A 21,900-nucleotide genomic window follows, 5' to 3' on the forward strand; every position below is an offset into this window, starting at 1 on the left:
TTTAAAAATCTTCCCTCCATGTCAAGTTCAGAGAGCGATAGAGAGGGTCCAGCAGAGGGACCCCTCACTCCAGATATCTGCAGCCATGACAAGGCGTTTGCATAGCTAATCTACTATCCTTTAAGAGATGTACTTTATGCATGTGGTAATGGACAGAGCATGTGGGGGCAGCCGCAGTCGCACAAGTGCAGCCTGCAGAACATGAGAACGCGTTCAGAGCACCTGGATATCTCCACTGAGGGTACAGTAATGGTAGAAGAAGATACAGCACGACTATCATACAGAGGATGTAATGTGTAGACGTGTAAAAATCAAGTTTTAGGCAATAAAATCGGCACTGCAGTGAAGACTGAAGATGGAAGAGGTCGACTTCAAGTATGTTACGGTTCATAAAGGGACTGTACAAAAATTATTTGGGGGTAGGAAAAGATTAGAAAAGGAGAAGGTATATATTTCTTCTTTTACTTGAACCCCCCCCCCCCCCCCCCCCCCCATCCCATGTCATTTTAGCTATGGCTATTTTAATCCAACTTCCGCTGTGAGTTTTAGTGTTAAATAAAAGAATGAGGAAAAAAAAACAATAAATAAAAAGAACTTCAGGACACCAATCATAATGGTGCATCTGGGTTTTATTTCCCTCTACACAGTCAATGGGCAGCTAGACAATAGGGCAGATATGCTAGTTTTGAGAAACAGGACAATGTGGGGCTTCACACTGAGTTATTAGTGACTGACTAATGGCTCCTTTCCACAACCTGAAGTCCGTTCATTCCTATTCTTTGTTTTCAGCCTCAAGTACTTTGCGGAAATTGAACTTTTGCGGCAGAGGACCACGAGCACCGAGTGCCACAGGAAGTTAGCGTCAACGAATTAGCTGACTGATTAATAAATGTAATAAAGCTATTTTCACATTCATAAAGCTATATATTTGTTGAAACATCTGCCGGCGTATTAAGCTAAGTAACTTTTCGGTAGCATGCTAGCTGAGTCATAATGTGCATGCATAACCTCAGAGGTTCATACGTTTGTTTTTTTTGTTGTTGTTGTTTTTATGGTTTGTTTTTTTTAACAAAATATTTCACAAAACTGGCTTAACACTTGGCAGGTCATCTTTGGTCTGCTGGTCCTGTTTTTGTCTCAATAATGCTTCGTGCGCTTAGCCTCACGTTAGCGGTTAGCCTGTCTTCCGATCCGTAAAGACACGCATTTCCCTGCCTGGACGACTGCGGTCTGTAATTACGGACACAAAACAAAAACAGTGTGGAAACTGAGCCCCCAAACTTCCCAGATGTCAGAATATATAAGAGCAACACAGCAGGACTATGGTAAGATTACATGTAAAGGCTGAGAGACATGTCACATGTATTTGATTGATTTGCATGATGTGTAAAATGTGTAGATCGATCCATCAATCGAGTGGAAGAGACTGAAAAATGGCAAATCTCAGTTCTCGGTTTGTTTTTGTTGATGACGCATTATCCAAATTTCATGCTGCGGGCAAGCATCTGTCTGCAGATATCAGGGTCAGGAAAAATAAACAAACAGCAGGAGATGATTTTGTGTGCTTGATCTCTGCTGAAACTGATAATTAACGTCTGACGTCGAGTGCTGACAGCCTTGCAGATTGTGCAGGGTGTTTGTTATTAATGCTCAATTCTTTTGCTCCTAAAAGATACAATATTTCAACCGTTTTTTTGTAAATTAAAAAAACAAAACAGAAAAACAAAGCCCAGCCCAAATGTGTTGTATACATTTCCTCCATAATGCTAGTGGAGCAACTTTGTTCTTTGTCCAAATGGAGCATCCAGATACAATAACACCAGCAGAGCTTCAGCCTTTTTTTGTCCACGCCACAATAATTTCCGTACAGTCCCTATGGAGGCCTCCTTTCTATTTTCATTATGCGAAGATACTTTAATGTTGACGCTTCTTCCATTGGAAGCCGCCAACACTTTCCTCCTTTCACAAGCTCAACAGAAAGCAGCAGGAAAATAATGTGCGCCATCAGCTCGCTGCATCGACTGTACTGCGCTCAGGATGACAGTGATGTGTTCATCAGAAACCTTGAAAAGCTTCTGATCCGCATTTCCTTGAACCCCCATTAGCCTGTTTTCGATTTGAGCGCAAGAGGTGTTTTTGTGTTTCGCGTCAGCAGTCACACAGCATGATCTCTTTTACCCTGGCGACATTCTGTTTCTTGTTAGAATTGAAGAAGATTATTTTTTTTTTAAGGTCAGGGAGGACAGATCCAAGCTGCTGCGTACCTGTGGGTGCAACACTTCTGGCACGGCCATCGTGACCTGAAATAAACTGTCGTGTGAGAGAAAGAGAGTGTGTGTGTGTGTGTGTGTGTGTGTGTGTGTGTGTGTGTGTGTGTGTGTGTGTGTGTCAAAGGGGGCACTATGATAATGCTAACATTTGCACTCTCCTCTGCTCCGGTGCACTAATGCTCATCACCGCAGCACCGGCAGACCAGCTGCAAAAAGGCCACACAGCGGAGCAGAGCACTTGACTCCCTGCAGCTCGCATTGATCGCACGCCTCTCAATATGCAACGCTGACTGATCCGGTGTGAAACCCCGCTATACCCACTTTGGCGAGCTGCGTTGGATGCTGAAACTCACTCAAAAGCTTTCGGTGAAAAACTAACTGTCCCCGACTCTATTTTGCAGACGTAAAGCTTCATATTAAGGACACATTAGGTGCTGATGGCTCATTAACCAAAGGAGGGAGAGAGAGAGTACAATCTTAAGATGGCAAGAGGAGAGGGGATCATATGCACAGTAGCAGACCCCTCCCCCCCGCTAAGTGCTGCAGAGATGCACAGGAATGTGTGTGTATGAGCGTACAGGAGGAGGAGGGGGAGGGATGGGGGAGAGAGAAGTGAGAGTGTGTGTCTATGTGTGAGAGTAGGCGGCTCCTATAGTTTGATGATGGTTGCAAGGGGAAAGCGGGGTGAGGGAGCGGACAGGACGGGAAATGGATCGGAGGCGCAAACTGAGCCGGGCCAGGTTTCTCTCTGCTCCACCTGCACTTCATTATCAGCTGGAGGAAGTTTTCACACACAAACAGAACGGGAGAAAAAAAGGGGGTTGAATTTACAAATGCTTGGATCTGCTATTGTTAGAGTTTTTTCTTTTCCTTTTTTTTATATAATCTATGCGAAGATTAAAGATTTTTCAACATCAAATCCCCAGAGGATTTACATCCCCTCAGTAAGAGAAAGCTCCGGGCTGAGGGGGAGGCGATGTTGCTAGAGTGGTTGGTTGCCCAGGAGGGAGACTGCTGCTCCGGCGTTGTACGGTGTGGGACGGGGGGGGTGTGGTTTGTCCACGAGCCTCGCAGGACGGGAAAATGTGCTTCTCTTCACGTGTGTCATGCTTATGAGGTCAGACAGCAGAGTGCACAATGCACTCCTCAGCCACCGCACCGCGCCGCTATGTGCCAAAGCTCCTCATGCACAATCGCACACATACACACGCTCATGTGCACACAGACACACGTAAAGATCCGTCTTATGCACACACATACACACACACACACACACACACACACACACAAACACACACAAAATCCCTCCCCATTTCTCTAAGCTGGGACCAGCCAGCAGCAAGAACAACCATCCATGGCTTTGACCCTGAATCAAACATTGAGAGAAAGAGAGGATGGGGTGGGGGGTGGGTCCATAAAAATAGGACAAGTTGCTTCTGTAGAAAAATAGAGGAATTTCCAGAGGCTGATAAAATGTCTTTGGCACTTCTGAAAACACAGCATACATAAAGAAAGCTGACACAGAGTATAAAAGGCCAAACTAGAAAGCTCTACAGCCAGAAAAAAGATTAAGATAATCCAAGTTCATCCACATATGAGTCTGGCGAGTCCTGGGTGGATTTGAGCCTGGACAGGCCCGTACTCCACCATCTCCCCATCCACAGTGATCATGCCCTGTGGTGAGATGGGCTCCAGCCGCAGGGCCTTCACCTTCTCGTACACAAGGTACGGGCAGCCACACGCCAAGTGGGCACCTTTCTCCATGGCGAGGAAGAGGCGCAAGAGAGCGGGACGGGAGATTCCTGCTGTCACATAAAACAGATGTATCATCCCGTCATCTGCCGTTGCACCAGGGGCTGTCCAAAGGTCCTCAGCCAGGTGGGACTGGTAAATCGCTAACACCAAGACAAAGTCTTCCTCCTTGACCACTGTCCAGCTCTCTGGGACTGGCTGGTCCAGGCCAGGAAGCAGAGAGTCCAGTGGTGCTCTGGTCTTGCCATCACTTTGAGTCTCAGGTTTCTTGGTGGTTAAAGCATTGTTGGAGGAGTTGGTGATGGTGTTGCGGTTTGAGTTCGTGCTGTTGTGATTGTGGCGAGAGTTCTGGTTTGGAGAGGTGTTGGGGATGAGCCGACAGGGAAGGGAGGAGCAGAGCGAGGGGTGCTGAGGTGTGGAGGGAGGATGGTTTGCCTTGATGCTTCCTTTTGGAGGTTTTGGCCCTTCCTTCACAGGCAGATACGCTAACCTGCCCTGATAGACTCTGAGGGTGGCGAGACGCACCAGGGTGCCCATCAGGAATCGGATTGCTCCGACATGACGGTACTTCTCGCTCTCGATGTCGACATCAGCCACGAAACCCCAGGCCAGGGAGAGGAAGGAGAAGAGGCGCTGCCGAGAGGAGAGGTGGATCGATACCAGGTCCAAGGAGCCAACCAGACCTTTGCACAGCATGAAACCACAGCTCAGTAGTAGCTCCTCGTTCCACGCAGGAGGCGACCTGAAAGATGGTTATACACAGTACAAGTACAAGGCAATCATTATGCAACAACAACAGAAGTTTGTGCATGCATTTATTATATTTGTGCAATGATTCTAGAAAGTCAGTGAACCCCATAGAACTCTGTGTTTCTGTGTAAATATGACATTAAAAAGAGATCATATCTTCATTCAAGTCTCTAAAACAAGAGAAACAGGATAAAGACCCAGTGGTCATTCAACAGGAATCACTCCAAGGAGGTCACAAAGAACCCCGGGGTAACATCTAAGGATCTACAGGTCTCTCTTGCATTGCCTAATGTCAAACTTCTCCAACCACCATCCAAAGGGCAGCAATGAGAAAGCCATGACTGTCCTAGTAGACTTACTGCTTGTCTAAAGTTCACTAAGGGTTGTACGAATGATCGACTGTGATATGGAGCTTTTTTGGTTTAAGCTAGAAGTCCAAGAACCTCATTCCATCGGTGACGCAGTGTGTTGGCAGTGTCCTGGATGGGACTAGGACAGGTTGCAATCGTTGATGGAACTATGAATTGTACAAGCAAATTCTATAGGACAATGTTGTTGTACCTGTTCATTGAAGCTACAGGTTTTTGGAAACATTGCATCAGTTTTATAAGGAAGACTGGACAAGAATCCCTCCAAGCAAAGTGTGGGAGGTTGTATTCTGGCACACTGGTGCTTTGAGGTAACGCTAACATTAGCATGCTAATATGCTCCCAATCAATGCTACAGTGCTGATGTTGTTCACCATTTTCATTCTGCACGTTAGCATGCTAACATTTGCTAATAATTAGCAGTTAACACAAAGGGAGAGGCTAAGGGAGAGACATTTGACAAGTCATTTGGTGAAGCAAAGCGACAGTGGGGGACACTTGGACTCATGACCACAGTATTCTTGGCTACAGTCCCTTCAACACCTGCAGCTTGAAGGTCGGAGAAAACGAACCCCGAGGTGATGAATATGTATTTGTTTCTGTCTTTGATGTTGTGCCCACAGCTAGCCAGCAGATGGAGATGATACCCTGGGCCCGTGCTGGGTCCACTGGTTCCACAGCTGCACTCTGTACTATAATCACTCATAATGTGCAAGTTTCTAAACCCATTACATCACTCCTATGAGAGTTATCGGCAGCCTGAAATGACCTCCGCTGTACAGCGCAGCAGTTCCAGCCTGCTCTGTCTGTCCTCCCTCCAGGGGGAATGATGTGCCCAGTCAGCCTTTGGCATAATTACACAGAAACGAGATAAATCATTCTTTTTTAGGCTCAGGAAGGTTCTTCTCTGCTCTCCTTTTGTGCTGGTAGTCCATGCATTTAAATGACTCATTAATGGACTAACTCACTGTGAGTAGTGGTGGACAGAGGCAGCCAGGGCGTTGCCAGAGCCACCTGGTAGAATACCCAGAGGGATCTGGATGGCCTCTTGCCAGTCCTCTCGATCCATCAGACCATTTATCACCTTAATGAACAAGAACAAATAGAAAAAAAGGGATCAGATCAGATCAGAGTCTGTGTGTGACCAAAAGTTAGGATGAAATGTGTTTCTTCGATAGATGCAGTTGCTCTCACACTCCTTGTTTGAGAACAATCTGGGCCAGTAAAGTAAATTATGATGACCTGAAGTATCTACAGAACCAAAACGGAGTTTACACAAGGACTGCAGATATTGTAGGCAGTAGAATCACAGCTACAGGGCTCTTTTGTCTTGTCTGAGTACAAATTAATTTTTTACAGGACCATTCGGAAAAGCACTAAAAATAGCAACAGGAATGAGAGGGTTTCAATCTTCAGTTCAGTCAATCTATGATTAATTGATTAATGGAAGATTTAAAATGCTCAAAATACAAAAAAGACAGAAAAAACAGAAAAAAAACAAAACAGCTTAAACTAAGAAAAGGAGTGAACCAAATACACATTGTCAAATACACCACACAGCAGCCAAATGCCAGTCATTAGACATTTAAGTGATTAGCTTTCATTAGGAGATGCAACGGAACCTTATCGAAATGTCCAGAGTGAGGGATTTTGCAGAATTTATTGGAAGAAATGTTATATAATATTCATATATTTTCATTTTTGTATAATTTATTAGCTGAAACTAAGAAATGTTTTGTTTTTGTTACCTTGGATTAGCTTTATATATCTACAGATGTTTATATAGAAGCCCAGAATGACCAACCAAATGCTGAACTTTGACATTTTTCTTGTTGCACCCACACAGCTAGATGCCACTAAATCCTACACAATGGACCTTTAGGGGAGACCTACTGTGATTTTTTTTAGTTGTTTTCCTTTCCTTCAGTGTTTTATATATAATCTCATGCATTTAAAAGGTCTTGAAATTTCAAAGTCCACACCAACAGAAACTCCTCTCTCCCACAGAAAACACTGCTCCTGAAACGCCTCATCAGTGGCACCACCTTTCAAATCTGCGACTTGAAAGGTGGTGGTCAACATCACACTACGCCACCATGTCACAGATTTGCACAATTTAATGACAGCTAGTTTGCGATGTAGCTGTTAGCGGTGCTGGCTCGAGAGTGTGTGAGCTGACCAACCAGAGACGACTGTATATTTGGTGGGGGAGGGCCTTAAAGAGACAGGAACTGAAACAGCTTCAGTCAGAGGGGGAATACAGCGCTGCAATGCTGGATGGTGTGAGAAAACTGATGTGTACTGAAAATGTAAACGTGATACATCTCCTTAAAGAGCAAGATGCATCATTGATGCCAGTGTAGAATAAAATTGACTGTCCAATCACAGCTCGGAGGCAGAGATTATAATTGCCTACAAACCTGCCAGCACCCGTGACGGACAGCCTTTCACTTTAAATCATTGTCCTGTGAGCGACTTCAATTAACATCACATTGAGTAAAATCTGCAAGTGACTCCCAGCAGTCATAGGAAGCCAAACAATTGTTGTTTTTATATGATTATCATTCCATTTTATCTAGGCACTTTAAATCCTCTACACATATTCTCATATCACTGTGAAACCACAGAGAAATGTGTTCAGTCAGACACCTCAAACAGCAGCCCGTCCCCAGACATGATAACCAGCGCGTCGCACTGTGACAGGTCCGCCTTCTTCACCAGCTCCCGTGCGTGGTTCTGGTGCTCTGATGGAAAAAAACACGAGACGAGAGAGACAAATAAGAGACACAGAACATCAAATGTGGAAAAATAGGGGTCGAAGCAAAATATAAGGGCAAGGGCAGAGAAAGAGGCACGCTGCCTCAGTGGCCAGCCATCGGGGCAGGATCAGGGGAGATTAGGCAGAAAAGAGATTCAATTTCCTCACATCACATTAGCCCATCCAGAGACTATCAACAGCTCCGAGGCAGCTTAGTCGTCCCGCAAGCAACTGTGGCCGACAAATATCTGCATGTGTGTGTGTGTGTGTTTCCTCACTGTACGCATGTGAGTGTACACTAAGTGTTGGTTAATGCGGCTGGTGGAGGACCGAGCTATTTGTTCAGCCTAGTTTTATTGGCAGCGTCCTTGAGTGGGTCCCTCTGCAGGAGGTCTCAGTGGGCCCATCCTGCCAGCATTAAAGTCTACAGTCCTAGAGCCGAGACTCCCGAGTGTAGTGGGGCGTGTGCATGTGTGTGTGTGTGTGTCTGGAAGAGACAGCTTTAAAGAGAGGGAGAAAGAGAGAGGGGAATGCAGACAGCAAGGAAGTTGGCATGTATCGATGCACAGCCATCATGAAGGAAATATTTTTCTGCTTCAGCTCCAAGTATCGATCGAGGACAGCGCTGGAATGAAAACAACTGTCCTCTACTTTCCTTTGCTTTCACTTTGCTCAACCTCTACCTGTCCCTCCATCTCTCCCTCCCTGTCTCCCGTCGGTGCTCCCCCGGTTGTTGCCGCTGCTGTTTGTTTGCCGTGTGCGCTGTGGAGGCGGTGATGCGGTGCTGTGTTGACAGACAGAGGCAGAGGGAGTAACTGCACTGCAAAAAGCTGACTCAGCACTTCAAAAACCCTGCCGAGAGGCTCCGGCTGATGCTTTACTTCCCAGCCACTTCCTTATTCACAGGGGTCACTGCCAAATGCAGATCTGAAGACACTGTCGGCACAGATTATAGATATAGCTTAAAGCTGACAATTAGACTCCATACATGAATACACGCTTGATATCTGGGATTAAAGGTGTGCTATGTAGTTTTGGGGAAGAAAGACGAAAGGTGTTCACTAACGGATTTTTTTTAATGTCACAGTTTCATACTGTTTTACTTTGTTTATATGTGGCAGACCCTGCCACCTTTCTATCTTCAAACAGTATTCTGAGGACCTTATTTTGCTCTGAGAACAGCTTGTTTATTCACTTACGGAAAAGAGTTCGTATCAGCCCCTCAAATTCTGAGGTTGAATGTCAGCATCCCGTTTTATTCCAGCGGTTTCACTCTAAGCGCAGCATCTTCCTCCACGTGCCTTCTTCTGAGGTCAGCCAGGGTAAGGCTGAAGCTCGGTGCACTGCATGCTTCATACAGTATGTAAAAGGTACACGCTGACACGAGAGGCGCCTCAGCTGGAACTTGTCCTTCCTCAGGCAAAGGCAGTGTGATACATTCATCAAGGAGCTGCGCGCTGGCTAAATGGGTCGTGCCAGTTAATCCGCTCATCGTCACCTCCTGCGACCGGTGTCCGGCCGCCGAAGGCCCTCGCGACCCATTCTCTGCCCCCCCTCCCCTTTCCGTTCCGCTCCGCTCCTCCTTGGCCTGGGTCACCGCCGGTAATTACTCTGTCTTTTCCCATCACGGTCCAGCTGCTGACCTTCCTCTAAGCCTCTGGAGGCCGCACAAAAAAGTCTGCACACCCATCAGGACTCTTTCTCAAGTAAACAAACGCAGCTTCGTGATCCTTTTCCCCCCACGTCTCTGCTGTCATATTCTGTGTCAGACGTTCGGAGGTGATGCTGGAAGAGACGGTGAAGTCTTACCTGTCAAACTGTCGATCCTTGGCCCTTGGAGGCGAGGGTGGATGAAAGTTGCAGTATATGGAAATTTAAATCAGAAGATGACTTTTTTTAATGTCTAATCAAACTCTCTTTGTTTTCAATAAACTGAATAAACATGCTGACTTTAAAGGACAGTATTTGGCGGACCCTGCCACCTGTCTAGCATCAAACAGTGTCCGGGGGACCTTATTTTCCTCTGAAAACAGCTAGTTTGTTCAGTTGTGGAGAAAATACACATTTCTGAGTTTATATTATAACCTCATTAATGTTGTAAACATAAAAATTCTGAGTGTGAACTGTATGGCCGCTTTAAAGCTCGAAGGCTAAAAGATGCACCCCACGTTTCCTCCTTCGGGCATTTAAAGCCTTTCCCTGTTTCCCGGCGGCTCGCAGTTGGTATTCAGAGAGGGGTCGCTCGGAGTTCAGAGCCGCCGCCGACAGTAACCAACACATGACACTATTTAAGGTCACAAAAAGCCACCAGCCACTCATACAGAATGTGGAGCAGCTGGGGGCCGACCAAAACGAGAATTTAATGAGTATCAGTGTACGTGTGCTCCAGTGGCTGCGGACTTGTGTGCACGCACGGCCAGTGGAATCTGGTGCTACACAAATAATGCGCCATCTTGAGTACCATCGCTGCGGAATATAGAAGTTGTTTACTCTGCGGAGGATTAATCCCCTTCAACCTTATTTCATGTCAGGGTGACCTTGAGAGGGGCTCAAAGGTCTGTGTGTGTGTGTGCGTGCGTGTGTGTGAATGTTACTGACCTGTGATGACGAGCGTGTAGGGCACAGAGGCCTCGGTGAGCATGCCCTGCACGTGGCCGGTGAAGAGCTGGAGAGCCTGGCCGCGGCCACTGTGAGGGTTCACCAGTATCATGACTCTGCAGGGACGACGCACCTCCGTATAGACCGCACCTAACGGGAGACAGAGGGAGGCGGATGTGAGCGGAGACGAGGCAGGAGTATGAGCGGAGGTCTCGTTACGCATGATGAAATATTGCAAAGGATGTATAAGGACAGGCACGTCTCTCACCGGGGATAAAAGAGCATGAAACGCTGAAGTCATACGCAGTGACAGCTGTTCAGATAGACAATGCTAAATGTTAATGCGACGTGCTCCTTTCTTCAAGGGCCGCTCAGTCAGGATCGTGCCGAATATTAATAGCAATTCTGTGACAGTCCATGAATCCTCACGGGGAAGTGCTCCTGTTGCTTATGTCTCTCATAGGTAAAGTCAGAATAATGGAGTGACTGCACTTCACTGACAATCATTCAGCATCTTTTGTTGCACACATTCTTTACTTACCGACCATTCCACTGCCTCCATGAAGACTCAGATTCCAGCAATGGCACCAAAGAGAGCAATCAGATTAAATGACTAACTAGAGAATGTAAGAAATGTAGTTCAATACTGGGATGCTGCAGAGCCTCCACATGTTGCTCACTTACTAAGCGAACTAGCTAACAGCAGCTATAGCTAGCAGCAGTTAGCGATTACTCTGGTGATAGCTGCCCCTATTTGTGGGAACAAAGTCTTTCATGTCACACTTTTGACAAGTGGATTAAAAGTAACATGCTTTGCTTACTTGCAGAAAGTTAGTTTTGAAAGATCAAAACCACTCTTGTGTCTGTATCCTAGCTCAATATGTAGCCGCAGCAAGCAGCTGGTTAGCTTAGCTTTGCACTAGGATCTAGCCAATGGTAACGACATCCTTCTCGATTGATCCATAGGTTGTTTGTCCCGTGAAATGTCAGAAAATGTTGAAAAGCTGCTCAAAGCCCAAGACGACGTCTTCAGAAACAAGATATCTACATTGAAGAATCTAGATATCGTAGAATTTTGACTATAAAAATAAAATACTTAAAGCAATTAATCCATTACCGAAATAGTTAGTGGATGCAGCTTTAGATTATGTGTCATTGGTTTAGTTCAGTAAGAGCTGCCAGGCAAACAGTGGAAAAAAAAAGAAATTATGAAGTATCTTTATTACCAGCAAATTACCTCTGATACTACTTCAGCATGTGTAATAACTGATACTTTTACTCAAGTACTATTTATATGAGTGACCTTCAACTGACTTTTAGGCCAGTTTGCTTTACAAACAAGGGATACGGATCAATCTCCTTTTCAGTCTCTTATCCAGAAAGGGATTAAGTGTATTCCCCCAAATGTTTAAACTAGGTAGCTGAAGTTTGCTTTAAGAGGAACAGGGGTAGAGGTGTATTGATTAAAACGTGTCTGTGAGGGTAAAACTAAACAGAGGACGTGATGGAGGCTCAAGTGGTGGAGCAGTGGTTGGATAAACCCGGCCAAATGGTTGTAGTGTAACATAAGCTAATAAAGACCAAACGGTCTCATTGCATTAATAGCCATGACTTTTACCTTAAAGAGCAGCGAGCTGTTTGTTCCACCTCATAAAGTTCCCATTCACTTTGAATCTATATTTATGTGAGAGGCTGAGGTTCACTGTCAAACTGCGGCCACTAAAAGGTTTGTAGCTTTATAAAGTGACTGCGGGGAGATGCTTCCTCCAGAGGTGGATTTTACCGCATGTGCCCTTGACCTTTAAAGCAGACACAGACTCACCGGAGACCATATCAAATGAATCGGAGCAGACAAAAACTCAAAATCCACTTTCGGGGTAGAGGACAGCGAGTTCACTATCAATTCCCGCCGTCATGATTTGGCTGCAGACGAGGCCCGGCTTTGGTGTCAGGCGGACGAAATTACCAGAAGAGGGGAACAGCTGCCGTAATATTCCAGGTACCGTGTGACCTGCGATGCAGTGCTGCCTCATCCAGCCGGCGATGACGGGACCCTGCGGAGGTGCAAAAATATCTCAGGGAAAGAGGTGCGAACCCACCAGGGCGAGCGAGCGTCAAGTGTGAAAACACACAGGCACACGCCAGACTGTGCCTCCATTCACCCACACAGGGTTCACCATTTTTTCCCTCACTTGTGTCAGAGCACAATGCGGCTTTCAGACACAAAAGCTCCCCTCTGCACTTACAGAATATAGTGGAAACTGGCTTTTGTAGGAGCTTTGGAGTCAAGTGTGCGGAGCCGAGTGACGGCATAGCCTTGCAAGCTCAAAACCTGCTCAGATACAGATGCAGCGGCTTCCTCTCGTAACTTTGATACCGTGAGTTCGCGCAGCCTGAATGAAGCACGGAGAAGGTGGAGAAATGTTTTTTAATGTCCTGTCCGGCACCTTCAGTCGGAAGGAGTCCAAACCTCTGACTCACGTCTCTGGTTTCAAAGTGAATGATGAATATAAAAGTGTGGAGAAACGGAGATTTAGTCTGATTGCGATGCTGCAGCTTCACCCCGACAGCCTCCACTCAGATCACTTTTCGCTGCTTTTCATTTCTGCTCACTTGAATTACTCAGAGGGCTGGAAATTCTGTTAGATCGCTTATTCTTTGTATCGTAAATCGAAGGACATCATTCAGAATTTAAGACGTGGCTCTACATGTGTTCCTTCACTGATGTGAGCCGTCTGATGTGGCAGCAAAGTGACTATCTACACATCTGACTGTCTTGATCGGACAGTGGAAGCAATTTCAGACGGAAGCCTAATTAGAAGATTAAGCTATGATGGAAATAATCATTTCTTGCGATGTAACTTGACAGCAAAGAAATCTGGATGAATGAGCTTTGAATGAATCTATGGCCCACAGACAGTAAACAGCTGTGCACAAATGTTTAGAGAAATGTTCTGATCCCTTTATCCATCATGAGGTTTGATTGCGGGCCATGGAGACGTTCTTCTACGATTAAGTCTTACCACTGACAAAAGGCGGTATTGACACAGTAATTAAGGTGGACAAAACATTAGAGACCAGGGCTGTGACAAGTCCCTACCAGTGTCGTATCGTGATATTCAGGGCCTGCGTCCTTCGAAGGACCCGGCCTTTGCTGTCTTCAAAGGCGAGTCCTTCAGAGAGACCTTTTTAACCGCGTCTACCATTAAATGTGATGTGATCGCCGGCCCTTCAAATGACAGCAAGAGTGTCAGGAATGATTGCAAACGGACATCGTGATTCAGTCTGTCATGAGATCACACTGTATCATCAAGAATACACAAAGTACAGTACAGGAGCAAATCTATCTGGAGATTATGCCTCATGTTTTTCGGCAGACAACCTTGTTTTGACATCCGTGACCTGTCCGAGTTACTGTTGCATTTCTGTTTATGCAGGTTCTAAAGTCAAATGGCAAATGATTCTTTTGAATGTGCATTCTCAAACTGAAAATAAGTGCTTCAGTTTGAAGATTAACAACAGGTCACGGACAAAAAAATGACACAAAATGATTTGTAATTTAAGTGAGTCTGAACTGACATGACCGGCAGTGACACGAAACCACCGACGAAAGGTCACAAATAGACTGAATTGTTTCGAAGTGATCACAAGTCAATAAACATTCGTCAAAAAGGATCTCAAGTCTTTTACACTTTATAGCCAGAAAGCCTCCCGACATCAAGGCGGCTCAATACTGCATTGATTAATTCATGATTTTTTAAAAATGTTTTGCAGACATTCCTCCTGAGCTGTGTGTGTGTTTGTGTGTGTGTGTGTGTGTGTGTGTGTGACAGGAAGACAGATGCGGGGTGGGGGGGTGGGGGTGGGGGGGAGTGAGGGTGTGTGAGAAATTTATCTGCGATGTGAAGTCGGATTCCTGTGGGCGGATCCTGCCCATCACACCGGCAAAGCAAACTTTCGACTGCAGTGTGTGTATTTCACAGTTACAAGTGGGCAAACACACACGCACACACACACACACACACACAGGCAGCCAAGGCGACGAGCAGGCTGGGTGTGACGGCGCTAACAGGCGCAGAGCTGACAGGAGCTTCAGTTTTCATCTTGTTTGCCATGAGCGTATCCTGATTGCTACAAGAAAAATGCTAAATAAAGCGACAGTGGACCTTGGCACCGCGGCACAGGTGGGACTTGTTAAACCGTGACACCGAAACAAATATGTGGCTTATTCACTGAAAGCTGTCTTGTTCGGGAGCGACTCTGCATCCAAACCGGAGCGGACAGCTCTGCAAACAAGCCGCATTCCGAGGTTGGGCGGGTGTTTGCTGGAGAGGAGGGGGAAGGAGGTCCAAGGGTACAAACACAAGTGCCCACTGAGGCATCGCCAAGGCTGGGGGCGAAGAGGAGGAGGAGGAGGAGGAGGAGGAGGAGGAGGAGGAGGGCGGTGGTGTTGACAGGCCATCACGGCTGTGTGTCACAGAGCGGAGGACGGAGGCTCCTGAGGGACCGAGATGCTGGACGGGGGTGAGAGGTCGCCTGGTGACGCATTTTAGCAGCCGAGCCTCGGGCAGCAGAGACCACAACGCTGACAGACACACACCTGACCCTGCGCACCCCTCCTCTGATGCATACACCAACTTGTTACACTGCACACACACACTGCAAGGTGCATGCTCACATTTAGCTGAAATAGCTTGAAGGAATTCCCCGATTGTCAGGGATAAGTCGGCCCGCAAATGAAAATTCAGTCATATTCTACTCAACCCTGTGCTGATGCAAAACTCTGCCACGGTCCTGAGTTTTGTTGCTTCGTGAGTTTTGTTTACTTCCCGCCTTTGTCTGTTTTCCCGCCCTTTTTTTCCTCCCTGTGAAGGCTCATTTGTGAGCACACTGTGGCACATGAGGGGATCGAAAGGAACGCAGGAATCCACAACGGATAGATGTTCAATCTGAAACCGGGAAACATCCAGCGGCGATAAAAGCAGCCGGTGGTAGAAAAAAGTCAAATCAAGTAACCGTCATCGCGTTCCCTTTGCATGCTATCCCACTGTGGCTCCTCTGAGCAGATGCAGGGCGGGCGGGGGGGATACTGTAGCAGACCATTAGCGCGTGCAGGACTGTATCATAGTGTATGCCACTTCATTATTTACGGCTCATTCATTCCAGTGAACCTTCACTGAGACCAAAACAGCCTCGGAGACTCGCGGCGCTTCGAGTGAATCGGCGGACCGGCTTGTTAACTTCACGTGTTCGGTGTTTATTAATTTTACACTTCAGCGAAAGTGCGTCACAGCGGTCGTCCTCCAACTAAACGCCAGTCTTGCGCTGCAGTTGCACTTTTAATCCAACCTTTTCCATCTGCAATGCCAAATGAGATGACATGCAATTAACTTCGGGGGTGGGGGGGTAAATACACTATGAGGGATTAGTGACTCGCAACTGACTTTCATACACCCTCTACAAGGGACAGGCCACTATTCTGCCGCGTCCGTCACCACACAACATCGCTCATCCGAAATCGCATAATATCTGCTGTTAAATACTGTATTATTGGCTGGCCTGGATCTGGAACGCTAAAACAAGCTTATAAATTAGTGATACGAGCACATCATCGCTGAGACGCCGTGTGAAGAGGCTAAAAAAAAAGGAAAAAGAAGATCTGGGATGAGAGGGGAGAATGTGGAGCCGCTGGATGATCTGGGTTCATTAGTATGTGTGATTTGCAAAACCTCCCAAGCTGGAGCTCTTTGATGAGTCCAGTGAGAGGACGGGGACGGAGGCAGGAGGGGAAGTGGGGGTGGGCCGCCCTGCTACCTCTCAGGTTACCATCTGCCCGCCTGGCGTCCAGGCCCCTGAAACCCAAACTCCTGCTGGCTGCAGACCAGAGGGAGGCAGCGAGTCTCCCCCCCTCCCTCTCTCCCTCCCTCCCCTCGTCACCCATCCCCTCTGTGTTCACAGTGCACCCCTGGAGGATGCAACCAGGAGGGCGACCTCATTCCTTATCCCGCCACAGCAGCACATGCCCTCCATCCAACATGGCAACCAGCATTCCCAATTCGTCACTGTCAGGTCAAATATCCGCTCCCCTCCCCGGGCTCTGGCTGCCCAGGAGAGCGTGCCTGCTTTATATTTTGAATATTTCTATAGGACCTGACCTGACACAACCTCACACTCGGAATCTGCCCCCCCCCCAATGATCATCATTTTGGGACCTAAAACACAGCTTTGTCTCATCATCAGCAAGTATCACCACCCTCCTACCCAAATGAGTGATGGGCTAATTACCTACATAAACACTCCTCGCATTGTACTCATGTTAATTACTGTCTCGTTGTACACCGGGACGCAGCGCAGAGAGGCTAATGAGATCGGAAGACAAAGGAACCTGAGGACAGTCTGCGTCTTAAACAGAGCGAGACACGATGAGGCCTAATTAGACGAGCTGGATGGGGAAGAAAAAAAAAAAACAAGGCTTTTTTTTGTTTTGATGTGATTTTTTTTTTTCCACCCGTCAACAGTGAGGTCTCTGTGGGAATTTCACTGAGCAGGAATAATGAAGCCCGAGCACACGTTGGCGGCTGCACTCTCAGCTGACAGGGGGAGGATCAGGGGAGGATGTCACTGCTTAAGTGATCAGTTTTGGGGAGTTTTGCTCAAGATCCTACATTATGGTTTGAATGGATGAATGTATGGATGAATGTAGGAATGGGTGAATGAATGTATGAATGAATGAATGGATGGATGAACATAGGAATGGGGAAGAAGTAACTGCTGCTGGCAGGTGGATCACCTTTCACGGCAGGTCGAGCAGGTTGCAGAGAGGAATGCGCGCAACATCTCTGCCAAACCTGATTGTGGCACCAGGAAGGCGGTTGAGGTGTTGCAAGATTTCTATCACGTTAAAGGGCCAGTCTGTAGTTTTGGAGAAGAAAATCCAACCCTGAATTTGAATATTTACGATATTAATGAGGTAATAAGACAATATAACTGAATAAACAAGCTGCTCTCAGAGGGAAAATAAAGTCGCCAGGACACTGATTGGGGCCGGAGAGGTGGCGGGGTCCGCCACATGTAAACAAAGTAAAAAACAGTATGAAACTGTTGTCCTTTAGGGTCAGTATATTCAGTCTTGACAACAAAAGAGATCTTGTTTATTCAGTTTGTTAAGGCAGATCTTTCTCTTCTGATTTAAAGGTCTTCTCCAAAACTACGTCCTTTAAAGAAAAGTGAAAACACTGCGATCAGAATACTAATGTTGCAGAATACTCCTCATCCTAACGTTACAGTCACAACCTATCCCACGGGCCTGTGGATTGTTAGTGATGTATAAAGTTGCATGTTTAATGTCCCTCAGTGCTCACCGTCTCTCCGGGGCGCCTGCAGCGCGGACGCGTCTCTGATGGCTCTCGCCCACCTCTCAGCCTCCTGGAGGTTGGCGAGCGGGTCCTGGACCAGCGCGACCCGAAAGCACTGCTCCACTCTCTGCCGGGCCACCCCGGCGCTCATCCAGCGCCTCTTGAACGGGTAGAAATAGGCGGTGAAGTAGGCGCCGACGTCCGCGCCGTCCGGCCCTCGGTACGCCCGGCAGCCGACACAGTCCGTCAGGTTAAAAACCACCTTCGTCCGGTCGGGTGACGCCGAGATCCTCTGGATGGTCAGGGCGCTCTCCGTCAGGCTCACCGAGTACCGGACCCTGTCGTTGAGCGTGTCGCTGAACTCCCCGTAAAGCACGCCCAGGACCCCGTTCCGCTGGCGGGATGGGTCCGGTTCAGAGGCGTCTTTCTCCATCCCGGACGGAGAGAGTACGACGCGTCCCGCAGGCCGGTGTGCGGATGGCGGTGCGGTGCGGACTGTGATCTTGAGAGCCTGCTGTGGGACCCCGTGAGCGAGGCGGCGGCAGCTTCCCCCAGTCCAGAGTCTCTCCCTAGTGACTGAAAGGGGGAATGGCAGTGATGGAGGTGGAGGAGAGCGCAGCCGAGCGTCCTCCCTCCACCCGCTCCCCGGGAAACACTTCCTACTCTCCGTGAAGTCCGCAGGACGCAACCCGCTCCTGCTGCCTCCACCTGCGTGTTTCACACCTGTGACTGTATTTGACTCAGTTCCTACAAAACCAGGGATGTCAGGAGAAGTTATGACAGAGATCCGCTGCAGGAACCTGTTCAGTTTGTATCTGACAGCGCACAGTCAAAGCAAATGATGACAGTCAGGAACATCAACACCACAAACAACTAAGATAAAAACTGTATTGCCAAAACTAAAAAAAAAAAAAAAAAAACTAAAAAAAAAACCCAAAAAACTAAATAACAACAAGCACAAGAAAAAATAATGAATGTACATTGTAAATAAAATGGAAAACAACAACTACACAATTACAGCAACAAATAAAAATCAAAAAAGTACATTGTCAAAAAAGGAAAAAAAAACTTTACAACAAAACAATAAAAACGACAAAGAAAAAAATGTGCATTGCCAAAACAGCTAAAAAAAAAAAACAAAAAAACGATAACAACAATAAAATTACATTTCCAAAGAGTGTGAAATAAAAACCTTAACAAATATAGAAATACATTTTTGTGCTTTATTTTCTATATCTTAATGTAGGCTATACAAATGCTTAAAATGCTTAAAAATCTTAAAATTAATTATTTGAGGAGTTTAATTTCTCATTCTGACTTTTGAAACACATGGGCTTGAAAGATCATCCTTCCCCTTAGTTTGGCCGTGCTTGGGTTTTGCTTTTGTCTCAAAGAATACTGCAAAACTACAGCGGACACAACAGAAGAGGCAGGGCTTTGTATCCCTGAGTGCTTTTGAGCCCATATTTGTGAAATGAATAAATTCCTTTTTATTTGCGTAATTCTGCCCAAGCTATGCACAGTCTCTGTCGACTGTTCCATCATGGAGGCCTAATGAGTCTGTTAAATATTCATACACTCCAAGTCTGCGCCCCCTAAATGTCCTCCAGAAAAGATCAGAGATTCTCAAATTATTTGTTGAACGTGGTCCAAATTATTAGCCTTGGTTATATAACACATGTGCTTGTGAACCAGTTTCGAGGCTGCTGGACTTTGCATATTTCTGCCCCCCAAAAACAGATCTGACTGTGAGCTGTTACTTTTGAGTAATATGTTGCATCTTGAGGCAGTAGAATACACATGCACTTTGAATTGGTATCTTCAACTGATAGGTTATATCATGTTTCTTTTCTATGTTTAGCGTCTTCTTCTTTTTGATACAGATCTATCTTTGTGACATTGTCATTACATTTGACATGCGAGAAATGGATGGCATTATAAAATGTTCTGTGGACAGGTTGACGAAATTAAAAAGCAAAAGTTAACTATATTTTCTTCATTCAACAATATGAAAGCTTAATTGTAAGCCTATCACAGTTAAATACATTGAATTGTGACCTTTCTGTACCTTAAAGGTGCAATACGTAGTTTTGGGGAAGAACTTTTAATCAGAAGAGACAGGCTGACTGGTTTTATGCTTAAACATAAATAATTAAACAAACTCTCTTTGTTTTCATGACTGAATAAACTAGCTGGCGGACCCTGCCACCTTGCTAGATTCAAACCATGTTCTGTGGACCTCATCTTCCTCTGAGAACAGCTTGTTTATTCACTTATATTTCTGGGTTTGAATTAAAAAATGAAAATATTTATTTCCTGAATTTGAATCTCTTCTCCAAAACTACATTGTGTCCCTTTAGTGTAATTCCTCTCTCATTAAAATGTCCATTTCATGTTGGGTTTCTTGCTGCAAATGTGCCCTATTGAAATGATAAATATGTGTGTCCTGTAGTCTGGAGTAGAAGCCTTAAGCGCAAATACTTTGGCAAACAATTCAAAACACAAGTTGAACTTTAACCACACCCAGTCAGTAATCACGTGGGGTGTGACGTTAACAACCTATATAACCGTTATCACGCGAGAGTTCCGGTCTTCTTGCTCTTTCCCGGTAGCAGGAGGACGGACCGGTGGTGGGACGCGCTAGCATGCCGGTTCCACGTCTTATAATGCATTTATGTCTGAATATGGAGTTAACTGCGGATGAGCCGCCTTGAACAGGTAATTATTTAACCAGAAGTTCTTGAGAACTGAGAGTGTGGCGTTCTGGAGGAGGTTTTATGTGAGCTATGCTAACGTGGTAGCTTTTAGCTCAGAGGCTAACACGTGCAAGATGACCATGCTAGGCAAAAGTTATACATTGGATTTGAGGAGGGGGGGATTTCTTTCGAAAGTCATGCATTACATTATAAAGCACGTTTAGAACCTTGACATCAAATTTAAATGTCAGTTTTTATCTAGTAGTACTAACTTAAGGGAAGGGCAGACAGGAAACATGGCCTGCTCTTAGTAAGCACGTCTGTGATCACAGATCTAATTTTGTTTTCCCAGGAGCTTTGGCGGATGTGAAATGAGGCTCATCATCTTGTCAACCAAGGCGACATCATAATGAAAGGTAAACCCGAGAAAAGGTGGAATGTCGTTCACCTCAGTGTCTCTGCAGTGCACGTGATGAGTTTGTTATCCCTGTCTGAAAAAAAAACATGAGTGGAAATCCATGGTATCTGACCTGCTGCAACGCTGGAGTGTGTGATCACATGCTGCTGAGTGCATATCACTAATAAAATGTATTGCTGCAGGTTCATGGCTCGTCTGTCCCACTTGACATCTACAGCCACATGGAGACGGGTGGGAGCGTGTTGAAAAGGTTTGTACCACCCTGCTGCTTGTGATCCACCTTGCCATTGATTCAGTGATGAAAACTGCTGCATAGGAAGTGCCGTCTGATGCGACAACTGACGATGGAAATAGCTGTTCTGAGAAATCCTTTCACACCTTTGACCGTAGATGGGAATAATCTGCACACACGATAATCTAGATGTACAATGTCTCCCCAGAGGTCCCGAGATCCGCAAAGCGAGACCATAAGATGTCACATGGGCGCTGAGAGGGGCCGAACAGGTGAATGCTGCAAGACTGACACTTGATAATTAAAGTCAAGCCAGTGATGATAAAAGTTATCCCTGTCCGAACTAAAGTGTGGAGTTATGGTAACCTGAGGCTTGACTGCAGAATAGGTTTTGCTGACTCATAATAGCCTCTATTACTTTACTGTCAAACTGACTCTAATCTCCCTTTTAACTTGCAGATGAAACCAGGAAGGAAGTGGACATTGAACTGCACTTAAACCTATAATATATTGGCCTACTTTCCAATTTTGTTTCTTGATGTCTTCCTAATGTATTTTAAATGCAATTTTTCATTTGGTTTAATGTCATTTTTATGCCCCTGTAAAGCACTTGGTGTTGCCTTGTGTCTGAATTGTGCTATACAAATAAACTTGCCTTGCCTGTTACCAGCTTGAGACTGATCTGGAAGTTTGCACCACAATT

General features: G+C 46.0%; 1 protein-coding gene, 1 long non-coding RNA gene and 2 other non-coding genes across 4 annotated transcripts; 3 read left to right on the forward strand and 1 right to left on the reverse strand.

Annotated features, from left to right (window-relative positions):
- Positions 1 to 506: 506 nt before the first annotated feature.
- On the reverse strand, positions 507 to 18,739 carry LOC119013253 (sphingosine kinase 1-like). The gene is made up of 5 exons (XM_037087582.1): positions 17,858 to 18,739; positions 10,497 to 10,646; positions 7,790 to 7,884; positions 6,109 to 6,224; positions 507 to 4,764 (listed from the first exon to the last, which is right to left on the reverse strand). The coding sequence occupies exons 1-5, from the start codon at positions 18,282 to 18,284 to the stop codon at positions 3,855 to 3,857; spliced, it is 1,698 nt and encodes a 565-aa protein (XP_036943477.1). The 5' UTR covers positions 18,285 to 18,739; the 3' UTR covers positions 507 to 3,854.
- Positions 18,740 to 20,419: 1,680 nt separating this feature from the next.
- On the forward strand, positions 20,420 to 21,814 carry LOC119014612. Its single transcript, XR_005073023.1, has 5 exons — positions 20,420 to 20,569; positions 20,900 to 20,963; positions 21,148 to 21,215; positions 21,406 to 21,469; positions 21,657 to 21,814. It is a non-coding gene; the product is annotated as an uncharacterized LOC119014612 (long non-coding RNA).
- Positions 21,257 to 21,330, forward strand: LOC119014845. Its single transcript, XR_005073084.1, has one exon. It is a non-coding gene; the product is annotated as a small nucleolar RNA SNORD49 (small nucleolar RNA).
- Positions 21,505 to 21,574, forward strand: LOC119014844. Its single transcript, XR_005073083.1, has one exon. It is a non-coding gene; the product is annotated as a small nucleolar RNA R38 (small nucleolar RNA).
- Positions 21,815 to 21,900: the final 86 nt, after the last annotated feature.

The sequence above is a fragment of the Acanthopagrus latus genome, chromosome 23 (assembly GCF_904848185.1).
Source record: "Acanthopagrus latus isolate v.2019 chromosome 23, fAcaLat1.1, whole genome shotgun sequence".
Classification (NCBI taxonomy): Eukaryota; Metazoa; Chordata; class Actinopteri; order Spariformes; family Sparidae; genus Acanthopagrus; species Acanthopagrus latus.

Excerpts from the sequence above, each read along its gene's own strand:
- LOC119013253 (XM_037087582.1), bottom strand. The coding sequence starts at position 18,284 with ATGGAGAAAGACGCCTCTGAACCGGACCCATCCCGCCAGCGGAACGGG. Across the intron at positions 6,225-7,789 it reads GGGACGGGCTGCTGTTTGAG|GTGATAAATGGTCTGATGGA; the intron begins GTGTCTGACTGA and ends TTGTTCATTAAG. Across the intron at positions 4,765-6,108 it reads TCTGTCCACCACTACTCACA|GTCGCCTCCTGCGTGGAACG; the intron begins GTGAGTTAGTCC and ends ACCATCTTTCAG.